The 11929-nt window shown below is 50.7% G+C and overlaps 1 protein-coding gene across 1 annotated transcript in view; it reads left to right on the top strand.

The window, feature by feature from the left end:
• Positions 1 to 11929, top strand: part of cdk14 (cyclin dependent kinase 14) — a 103421-nt gene that overhangs the window by 55462 nt on the left and 36030 nt on the right. Inside the window, 1 exon segment of the mRNA XM_084472380.1 lies at positions 3171 to 3264. Coding sequence (XP_084328506.1) covers positions 3171 to 3264 — 94 coding nt within the window.

Genomic DNA, 11929 nt, shown 5'->3' with positions numbered 1-11929 from the left:
CCTGCTCCTCCTGCTCCTCCTGCTCCTCCTGCTCCTCCTGCTCATATTCCTCAGTCTCCTCCTCCTCCTCCTCCTCCCCAGTCACCAACAGAGGCTCATAAGACGACATCACTGATCAATCCCCGGGGTTTAACGTGTCCAGGGCCGTTGTCTTCAGATCAGGCCCCTGTACGCGGCCTTCCCCTGCACGTCAATTCCCCCTTTCAGGCGCGCAGCGACGGCTCAGGTGCGTTGAAATGGAGCCAGAGAGCTCTGGAGGCAGGCGATGTGTGTGTGTGTGTCTGGAGGCGGTGGGTGTGTGTGTGGGGGGGGGTGGGGGGGGGGGGGGGGGGGGGGGGGCTTGTGGGGTGAGGTCGGAGGGAGGTGGGCTGGGCTGGATCTTATCAGAGCCCTCCTCCCTCCTGGGTATGAGCCGTGTTCACATCTATCTCAAGACAGGCAGCGGACGGGCAGTCCCCCGCTACGAGGACCCCATCTGCTTCCCACCGCGGCCAATTAAAGATCAGAAGTTGGGGGAGTGGGGGCGGGGGGGTGGGGGCGGGGGGGTCAGATGAGTGTTTTTATAAGCAGGTGGATAAGTGGCAAATGCTCAGAAGAATACACACTGAAAACACTCCCCGGACACGCACGTACACACACACACAGGCACGCACGCGCACACACACACACACACACACACACACACACACCACACACACACACACACACACAGCGGCCCTTCCCCCCTCGTCAGGACGTAGTGTGCCGTTTCTCTCTTGTGACTCAGAGGAGGAGTGCACTTACCCTCTAGGTGTGAGTGGTCTGCCGGCCCGGGCTCTGTGAGGAGAAGGTAATACATTCAGCTAATAGGCCGCATCCGGGACCACCAGAGCCTGTCTACTCTCTCTGTGTCCTGCTCCGCACTGGACCGCCCCCGTACAGAACACAAGAGGCTCAGCCTCTCAGCCACAGAACATGAGGAAACACTATGTATTTATTTGCCCATTGTGTTTCTTACGTTATTGTTTTTCCTCACACGCTATCGATCTTTTGTTTTATTTATACAGGGATTTATCTATGCGCTCACACAACTGTTTTGGAGCAAGTGGCCTAATGTCAATTGGTTGTTGTGTTTCTTTATTCCACTAATAATCCTAGTATTTAGTTTACAGGCAATAGTATTGTCAACTTGGCACTTTATTTCCTTTGTCTTGCCTTTTTTGTAGATATATCCGCTCGTGAATTTCAAGTAACTCACAAGCGGGCAGAAAGCTGCACAAAGCATCATTACCATTCTGAGGTTCAATTTAGTACTTTTCTGCCTTTGACTGGTCATAATGTTAATGGAAGCCAAAAAATAAATTGAAACGTCCAGCCGCAGAAGACAATAAGACAAAGCGCTATCTGATGGCCCAGCCATCGATCAGAACAAACAATGAATCATTTAACCTCAGAATACATTAAATAATGAATGGTTCACTTAAACAGCCCTGAGTTAATGTGTGAGTGGAGCGCATGAGCGTGCTGCGGGTTCACGGTACTTAACCAGCGCCCATGGGAGGGGACGCCCCGCTGCCAGGAACATGTGTGGCGTATATTTAACCTTGATGTGAATAAAATATCAGAGTATTTTCGCACACACAAACGCACATGCACACTCACACGCACAAAGGACTAGTGGATATTATTAATGAAACAATGGATTGAAATCAGAATAGAATATAAAGGAATGATGAATGATTTATGATGAACAGTGAGGCAGAAATATATATATAGACACAACCAACCTGAATTACTGCTCTTATGTTGAGGGGGGTGTATGCTCTCTTTACATTTGTATAGTACCAGTCCATGAAGCATTCCAGGGCTGTCCTCCATTTAATATTTCAACCATCAATGTAGTTCTTTATATTATACTTTATAGTGGCTCAATGTTAGAGCCAATACAAAGCATCTAGCAGATATTCTATATATTTTTCCCATGGATTAAGTTGTTGTCTTTGCTTTCACCGTGCACTCCATGCACTCTGGCACACCCCACTAAGGCCATTCTGTGAGCTCCAATAGGAGTGCTGGAGCTCCTGGGCTCCTATAGGAGGCTTATGGAGATGGATGAGGTTATACCCCAGCCAAAATGAATCTTAGCATGCTGTGAATGTCTCTCCCACTCCCCCTCTCTCTTTGCTCCCCCTCCCCCTCTCTCTTTGCTCCCCCTCCCCCTTCTCTCTCTCTCTCTCTCTCTCTCTCTCTCTCTCTCTCTCTCTCTCTCTCTCTCTCTCTTTCTCTCCGTATGCCTCTACGAGTGTCTCTCTCTCTCTCTCTCTCTCTCTCTCTCTCTCTCTCTCTCTCTCTCTCTCTCTCTCCGTATGCCTCTACGAGTGTCTCTCTCTCTCTCTACCTCTTTGCCGTCTCTCTCTCTCTCTCTCTCTCTCTCTCTCTCGCTCTATACGTAAGCCTCTACGAGTGTCTCTCTCTCTCTTTACCTCTTTGCCTTCACTCTCTCTCTCCCTCTCTCCCTCTGTCTCTCGGTCCCCATTCCTCTCCACCGGCACCGCCTCTTGCTCCGTGTCTGACCCGCTCCGTCTCTCCATCCGTGCGTGGCCCGCGGTCCGTCACCCGTAGCCGCGGCACTGAGAGCCACGGCCCAGCGCTGTGCACTGGGCTGCAAAGTGAACCTGTCACGAAACAATAGCTCTCTGACAAACGAGCTCTGACAACAGTTTACACACACACACACACACACACACACACCCATCCTGCACACGCGCCCACGCCAAGCCCCCTTCCTCTCTCCTGGACACCTCCAGCCAACTCCCTCCGTCACTCCCCCCTGTGCCTCTCTCTCTCTCTCTCTCTCTCTCTCTCTGTCTCTGTCTTTTCTTCCTTTCTTACTCTCGGTTTGGTTCAGCAGCTTCCTCAGCGGTGAGCCACGGTGAACCTGCCGTGACCCCAGACACTCACACCTTTTGCACCGATTCACTCATGTGGAAAGAAACAACTCTTTTTTCTTTTCTTACACTTTCCTATCATCGCCTCGGAAAGTATCCGGTTTACAAAGCAGTAGTCCGGAGAGGGGATGGCTGAGAGAACATTGTGTATTTTCCGCTAAGGAGCCGATAGTCATTTGTTAGTCCGCTTCTTCGATCCGTTGGTTCTTTTCTTCACACCTGCTCTTGTGTCTGTGTCTCCAGGGGTGTGGGCTGCATCTTCATCGAGATGATCCAGGGAGTGGCAGCCTTTCCTGGGATGAAGGACATCCAGGACCAGTTGGAGAGAATATTCCTGGTGAGTCACTGTGGATGCTGCTGAATCATATAGTCTACGAAGGCCCGGTGGTTCCTGAACGTTGTGGGGCTAAGGCCCACCACGGTCCCATCCACACAGTCAAGGCCCTCCAACCTACAGTCGTACGGCATGATAAATAGCACACACTTTATAACAAGGGTAGTATATACACCAGCTAGTTTAGTAGCAATTCTTACAATGTTTCACACACAGGCATCATCATCATCATAAAAATAGAATGTGAGCTGGAATGTAGCAAGAGCTTTAGATGGATCAATAAATCAATAATATAGATAATCATAAATAGTGCTCATTTTATTATTAACCTACTGGAAGAAGATGGATTAAATCCCACTTAATGTCACGGCACACCTCGTCTGTCCTTAAGGCCCACCAGGGCTCCCCCACAGCACTGGTGGAGAACCCTGTCTGTGTGGGGCCAACTTTTACGTGTGTGTGTGTGTGTGTGTGCACGTCGTTCAGGATTATAGCGGTCTGGGTGGACAAACCGTCGTAACCCTCTCTCTCTGGCGTCGCTAAAAACATCTGTCGTGAATATCATTTGTCAAAAACGCTCGGTGCGCGGACTCTGCATTTTCGGTCTCCGTACCGACGGAAGCACATTGATTCTAAAAGACCAGCGCTATGGCGCTATTGTTTACATTCCTGGCAGGCACGCAGAACGCCCTCTTGCAGAATCTGTACGAGGAAGTCATTTTGACAAATGATATTGATAAACGGTAAATGTTTTAGTGAAGCCGAGAGAGTGCGACGGCGGTTTGATCACCCAGACTCACAGTGTTGTCCTCAAAGCGCTCCCAGCTTTTTTTTTTCCCCCCATCACTGAGGTTCACGTTCTGTGTGTTTTCTGTCCGAGGACACCACTACTACTACTAGTCTGCCGTTCAGAAAAATCAGGGGAAGCGGGCGTTTAAATGCATAATTACGCCGGGCTGTTGACCCCGGAGGGCCGACCTACGGAGTGAATGAAGAGGCACTCGCCTGGTGAAGGGTGGTGGGTCACCGCAGCGCGTCACACATTATGGGATGGCCACCAACAACCTCTTGATCCTGTCCATTATCATAAAGAAACAGGGTTTTTTTTTTTTTTTGAAGGTAGAAGTTCGAGGCGGGTGAACTCCCCTGAGGGGGGGGTGTGGGGGGGGGGGGGGGGGGGGGGCGGTGGTTCTCCTCCTCCTCCACCCAACGGTTGAACGGCCGCCTGACGGCTACATCTCCGTCAGTACCCCACCCGTCAGGGGGGGGGAGGGGTAAAGAGGGTTGTGGGGCCACATCAGTATTCCAGGGTGATTCGAGTTCTGGCTTATCGCTCCCCTTACCCTCTGTTCACACACGCACACACACACACACACACACACACACACACACGCATGCGCACACTCACACACGTACGTTCGCACACACACACACACACTAACACACACGCGCGCACACACCACACATTCTTGTTCCTGTGTCTTCATCTGAAATCCCAATTTGGCTGCTAATTGAAGTGGTGCGAGGCAGGTGTATAATTGTCTCGTTTTCAAATTCATATTCATACTCATATTCCTTGCCAGAGCCACGAGGGCTGAATAATTAATGGGGGGACAATTAGGGAGATTAGAGGAAGGGAGGGAGGGAGGAGAGGGGGTGGGGCCAGAGCCAGGTGTGGAGACAAAGAGTTCCCGGTCGCTGGTGGGCACCCGCAGCCCTGGACCCCGGAACTGCTCTCATAACCCCGTCTCTGGGCGGAGGATGGGCTTTTTGTGCTTTTGGGATCCGATTGATTGAGGGCCCCCCACCCCTTCAATCAATCTGTGGTGGAAGGGGAGGAGGTGGGGAATGTGTTGTATTTGGAGGACGTGGTGGTGGTGTGTTTGGGGGAATGGTGGACGGAGGGGCGGCGGGGAAGTGCTTAAGGGCGTCACACACACACACGCACACACGCACGCACACACACACATTAACTGTGCACACACACACATGCGCGTTAACTGTGCACACACACACACACGCGCGTTAACTGTGCACCCACATTAACTGTGCACACACACACACACACACACACACATAAAAATGGAAGCACGACATCCCAGGAGGTCCGCTGTGGCTGAAAGGAGGAGGGGTGGAAAAGGAGGTTTCACAATCAATTTGTGGGCCAAAAGGGATAAAAAGAAATCAACAAAATAACTCACATCTGTAGTGTGGAGGCTGGGACTCGTGCAGTACCTCCCTCCACAGCCCCTCCCTCCTCCTCCTCCTCCTCCTCTTCCTCCTTCTCCTCCACCAGACGCCGTCAGGGAGCACAAAGAGGGCGAAGGAGAGCAGTGTTTCTGCGGGCGATGCAGGGCTCATGGGGGCGCGGCCGGCTGTACAATCACACCGGAGGGCCCGCGGTGTAGTCCGGAGAGGTGGGAGTTATTAGCAACAACATCAGCCGCTTAGGAGGTGGGGTAACCGACAGAGGTGGTGCAGAGAGGTCAGCTAGTGAAGGATGGAGTTGTGGGGGCGGGGGGGGTGGGGGGTGACCCAGACGTCTGAGTCTCAGGACCCAAAGGAAATTCTTGCTGCCGTTGAGGAAGGGTTGGCTATTAGTTTTTATGAATCATGCTCCCGCTGAGGTTATTATAAAGAAGAAGGAGGTGGCGGAGGTGGGACAGATGTGTTTCGTCTGAGCCTGGGTTGGCAGCTTTAGAGCTAGGCTAAAAGCAGAGACAAACAGAGAGAGAGAGAGAGAGAGAGAGAGAGAGAGAGAGAGAGAGAGATGATGTGGTCTTATCCTCTGGATATGTGGATGTGTGTGTGGCAGTATTTTCGTGTTTATTTATTTATTTGTTGGCTCTCTCAGCATCTAATGCTTGTGGTGTATGCAGTGCCGGTGGTATTAAGTAGGATTACCTGAGAAGCAGCCGCTCTGAGGAGCAGCCGTGGCAAGGGGCAGCCGGGACTGGGCTGACTCTGTGCAAAAAAAACCCTGCCTTGTGGACAGATGGGGAGGGCCGGGCAGCTGGTGGTGGTGGGTGCAGGGTTTTTAAGGCGGTCTACAGCGCTGTCTGGCTTATGGCTGCAGCTTGACTTGACAATCCCACCTCTGCCCTGAGATTAGTTTCAAAGGAAATCGTTGGCTGTCTTAATGCTGGTGGAAATCTTTCTCACAGCACTGTAATTTACGAGAAGGCTCACTACGATCTCGCAGCAGGCTTAAACACAGTGTACTTACAGAGCGGCGAATTAATTGGCACCCAGCTGACTTCTTGGTGTCTGTAGCCTTTTTTGTAGTTGTGGTTCTAGTTGGGCCATTTGTGTGCGCAACACATACATGATGATGAATGGTTAACAATTCTGTTTGCTTTTCAACCACTGACTGTGAGACCAGGCGTGTGCATTCAATTCACAATTATACATTATATTCTCTTTGCATAAAGCTTCTGACAGAGGCTGACAGAAGTTAGCCCATTGATACGACAATGCAGCGGCTGTATTAATGCCTCCGTGTTTTCACCTGCCAGCCCCGCGGGGAGACAGGAAATGATCGCTATGGAAATGCTGTGCGTTGCGGCGAATCTGGCGGAACGGTTGGCGGTCTAGCTGTCAGAGAGTACCTGACATAAACATGATGATCCTCCAACAACCTTTGTCTTCCATCCTCTCCAGCTCCATTCTCTCTCTATCTGTATCTCTCTCTCTCTCTCTCTCTCTCTCTCTCTCTCTCTCTCTCTCTCTTTCTCTCTCTCTCTCTCTCTATCTCTCTCTCTGTCTCTCTTGTCTCTCAGAGAAGCAGGTGCGGGGCTGTCACTGTGGAAGTGAGAGTTGGGGGAAAGGGAATTGAAAGGTCATCGCACATCACTACATGATGGGCACTCCGCATCAGCATTACAGGAGCATAACACAAACATTTCCTTTTTTAATTAGTAGGGACCAGTTTGCTTCAAAACATAGACATTAACCAGGTCCTTACGTGCATGTTTTTGAGTAGATGTTTAAGATTGATTAAAAAAAAATTATTTCCTTCTCCTTTCCTCTCTGATTGCCTGATATTTGTTTGTCTCTCTCTCTCTCTCTCTCTGTCTCTGTCTCTCTCTGAACTAAATTCAATTCAGTCGATTTAAGGGCTTAATTTGCATTAAAAAAAAAACAATTGCATTTATATAGACATTATGTGTGCATGTAATGGTATTGTAGGGCCTATGGTTCCCTACATTTTCTTGTCTTTGTCACTGTCTGTGTTTATCAGACTGTGTGTAAGACTGTGTGTGTGTGTTTCACTGTGTGGGCCAACAGTGAAATCTAGGTCTGAATATCCCCAAAGCAAAGCCACACGCCTTCCACAACCACACACATCACCTTATACAATCACACTTCACAGGGTGTGAAAGGTTGGAAAGAGAGAGAGAGCGAGAGAAAGAGAGAGACATTGGAAGTATGTAGAAAGACAGACAGACAGAGAGAGAGAGGGAGAGATGGATGGGAGTGATATAAGGATGAGTGAAAGACTGCAGAGAAGACAAATCAAGCAGCGCAGAAGCATGCTGCTGTTGTCCTGCTGTTGACAGTTAGGGTTTTTCTGCATGTGTGTGTGTCTGCGTGCACCGCTTGCCGTGCGCAGTATCGTCTTGTCCAGTCAGCCGGGGGCACTCTGATTGGCAGGGCCAGCTCAGTGGGTTCATGGACCAACCCGGGTTTAAACATGCAGGGAACGCCGTTGTCGTGGCTGGTCTTGGAAAGTGGTTAACATGGGAGTGAAGGGTCAACTCTCTGCTGCGTGTCTCCCAGGCTTGGGGGCTGGGGGGGGGGGGGGGGGGGGGGGGGTTTATCCTGGGCTTCGTCACCCTCTGAGATTGAAGAGGTATGTAAACAAACGGCACTGCAGACGGAGGGGCGAGGCTGCACGCTTATAAACTCAACCTATTAGCTGAGTCTGGCTAGCTTGTTGGGTGGCCTTTATTTTTAGGGCTCACGAGAAAGTGTGTATGACGGGGTGTGTGTGTGTGTGTGTGTGTGTGTGTGTGTGTGTGCGTGTGTGTGTAAAGCCTGGAATCTGCCCTTTGACCTCAGGAATCTCCCTGTTGATGGATCTCTCTTTACATCTCTTTTCCCGGCTGCCCTTGACCCTTCTCTATACACACACGCGCACACACACACACACCGTGTATCTCAGCGGGCCTGGGCAGCCGTGACCTTGCTCCGTGTGGATCAGTGTGTCTGCAGCATTTCAGCGGGGGCCTCATTGAGTTACATCGCTGCCAGGCCGGCATTCAACGCAACAACCGCAAAAGCAAACCTCAGCAAGCGATCCCTGGAAACGCCTGAGTGGCCGCTTACACGACAATGAGAATCCTCCCCCTTCTCCTTTCACTTACAAGCAGAATGAGATATCTGCTAGTTTTTCTCTTTTCCGTGTCTCGTTCTCCTTCCGTGGTCTTGGAAATGAGGAGAACAGGTATTGTATTTTAGGAGGCCCTGACTGCTGCTGTGATGTATCAGTCTCCTCCTCCTTGGCCTCACCCCCCCCCCCCCCCCCCCCCCCCCCACACACACACACTTCCTTGTGGCTGACAAGCCCTCCCCCCCACCCCGCAAACCACAAAGACAATGACATTCACTTGGATACCCTCCAACCCTCATGCCTGTTATCCTCTCTCTCTCTCTCTCTCTCTCTCTCTCTCTCTCTCTCTCGCTCTCCTGTTTTCTCCCCCACACACTTCAAAGTGTACTAATCTCTACCATCAATAATGCACACCACATACAGCTCAGCGGAAGCGTCGTCATGATCTTCTGCTGCGTTCCCCCGCCCCTCTCCTGATCTGCACCCCACTCCTTGCCGGCCTACCCACAATGCACCACTGCCTCCGCTCCACCTACCTCCTCACTCCACCACTGCGGCCCTCCCACCCCCGCCCGTCGTCCCTGCCCAGTCAGCCACGCACGAGTGGGCCGACCTTGGCGGTGTCAGGGCACCTTATCTGCACCACACAGAACCTATGCAGACGTGGGGAATTGGGTGCAGCGTCCACTAAAGACTCCCAGTCTCCCTTCCCCGTGTTCTGCTGTAGAGACCACGGGTCCTCGAGGAGCCTGTGGCTAGTTGTCCACATCTGGTTTATTTTGTATGTGATAAAAGTACTGAGAGCCATCTGAAATTAGATGAATACCCTTTGTCCAATGCTCAACTCCTTGAACATTGCTACAATCTGAGAGCTGTTGTAGGGCTAGAAGATGTAAAGAGTTGTGAAGAGAGAGAGAGAGCAGAAGAGAGCAAGATTTTTGAACTCAACAACTCAAATGACCTCTCCCTATCTGCTCCCTCCCTCCCTCCCTCCCCACCAATCCCTCTGCCATTGAGAATTCACGCAACTGGGATTGACAGGCAAGATGGATGCCCCAAATCAGAGAAGATACCCTGTCAGGTCAGAAAGGTCTGTCCGAATTCTTAATGGTCTCAGATGGAGGCAGGCGCAGTCAACAGCAAACACATGTTCTCACTACAGAGCAGCTCACTATTTGCTGTCGGATGGCTTTGGCATTTCTAACAAAGGACACACAAATGATAGCCCTTCAATCTAACATACAGCTCTTTTGAATCTCACAAATCAAAGTTGAGAGCAATTCAACACTTTCTCTCGCTTCATATTTGTATGACCCATCGTGCCTCTGGAGGCGGTGATTTGTAAGCACGTTATCGGCGAACACAAAAACTCGATCAGTGGCAGTGAACTGTGAAGAACAGTCTGTAAAGGGTTCAAATCAACACTGTGTAGACCGGCTACTGTACAAATAAACTCCTCTCCCCTTCTGAAAGCTTCGTCCACTCACAAGAATCACTTTCATCCATAGAATATTTCTGTAACGAAACAGGGAACAAGTCTCCCCTCTGAAGTCCGCCTAAAACATAGTAGGGCTGCTGGATGTGCTGGACGTGTTCGGTGTTGCTTCACAGTGTATGTGTGGTTTCTGTGGGTTTGGATGCAGTGTGTGTGTGCCCACCAGGTGGGATGTGTGATGTATGTTCTGTTGACGGCGATGGAGATGGCTGTATTAATTAATTTCCCGGCCAATAACATGGGGTTGTTTACACTCAGGAGGGTTGTCTGGGCTCATCCTGTGTTTGCCAGTTCAACGGTGATGGGAATCCCGTCGAGATACACCCTCATTTCACCGAGACAAGGTGACCCCCATCCCTCCTCCTTACGTCTACCTTCCTTCCCACAGTTCTGGGAAACATCTGTTTCTCCCATTGAAGGTAAAAAAAACATCTAACACACCGCTCTCATCTCACACCTCGCTACAGATTGACAGGGCCAGCTCCAAATTGCTTTTGTTCCCCAGGTGTGTGTGTGTGTGTGTGTGTGTGTGTGTGTGTGTGTGCGTGTGCTTGAGAGCGTTCGACTCACACTGCAGTATTAGCCCGAGATATAGGGTAGCAATTACTGTTGGAAATACTATATGTCGCTTATGAACAGTTTTGGGAGGTGTGTCTGTGGAGGAGGTGTGTGTCTGTGTGTGTGTGTGTGTGTGTGTGTGTGTGTGTGTGTGTGTGTGTGTGTGTGTGTGTGCGTGTGTGTGCGCGTGTGTGTGTGTGTGCATGTGTGCGTGCGTGCGTGCATGTGTGCATGCGTGTGTAGGGGTGGGGGCTGTTTATTGAGGGGGTCTCAGGTGCCAAAAAGGTTTTTTTTGTGCCCTCTAGAAGGGTAGGGGGGATCACCCCACTCAGCCATATTGGGCCACATTACTGCTCCCATTCCCCGTGACAGGGTCCGAGATGGGATCTGTGGTGACATGGGAGGTGTGTGTGTGTGTGTGTGTGTGTGTGTGTGTGTGTGTGTGTGTGTCTATATGTGCGTTCAATGGGAAAAGGAAGTCAGGCTGTGGTGCATACATACACCTCAAAGCGGCCAATGATGTGGGAGCGCAGGAGAAATCAGATAGCGATGCTGTAGAGGACAAAGGCGTTGACTTTCCACCACCTTGCCTGGGCTGCTCACTTCCTCCGTATGTGTGTATGTAAAAGATACAGCTGCAGTATTTCACTGCCCCCCTGTGCCTTAAGATTCACCCTGTGTGTTTCACTATTTGTCCAAGCAAGATAGGGTTGGTCTATGTGTCTGTGTGTTTTTGTATATCAGTGTGTGTGTGTGTGTGTGTGTGTGTGTGTGTGTGTGTGTGTGTGTGTGTGCATGTGTGTGTTTATGAGTGTGTGTGTGTGTGTGTGTGTGTGTGTGTGTGTGTGTGTTTATGAGTGTGTGTGTGTGTGTGTGTGTGTGTGTGTGTGTGTGTGTGTGTAACTGTGTGTGTCTGCACGCATTTGTGATAATCTCTTTATTTTTGTGTGTAGGTGTGCGTGCCTGTGTTTACATGTGTGCGTGTGTTTATGTACTTGGCATGTTTCCGAAGGCCATAACCACAGCAGCCAGGGTATGGCAGCCAGGATATAACAGCAAGGGTATAGGTGACAGGGTATCAGCCAAGGTATAGCAGCCAGGGTATGGCAGCCAGGGTATATCAGCCAGGGTATATCAGCCAGGGTATATCAACCAGGGTATAGCAGCCATGCTTGGCATTGCTCACCTGTGATGTATGCCCGCAGTCCCCAAGGCATAACCGATGTCGTGCTGGCGTTGCCACGGCGATGATGAAGGGGACGGCTGGTGTTTGACTGCGGTGA

Source organism: Micromesistius poutassou, assembly GCF_964030765.1.
Source record: "Micromesistius poutassou genome assembly, chromosome: 8".
Taxonomy (NCBI): domain Eukaryota; kingdom Metazoa; phylum Chordata; class Actinopteri; order Gadiformes; family Gadidae; genus Micromesistius; species Micromesistius poutassou.
This window is presented reverse-complemented; position numbering and strand designations above follow the sequence as displayed.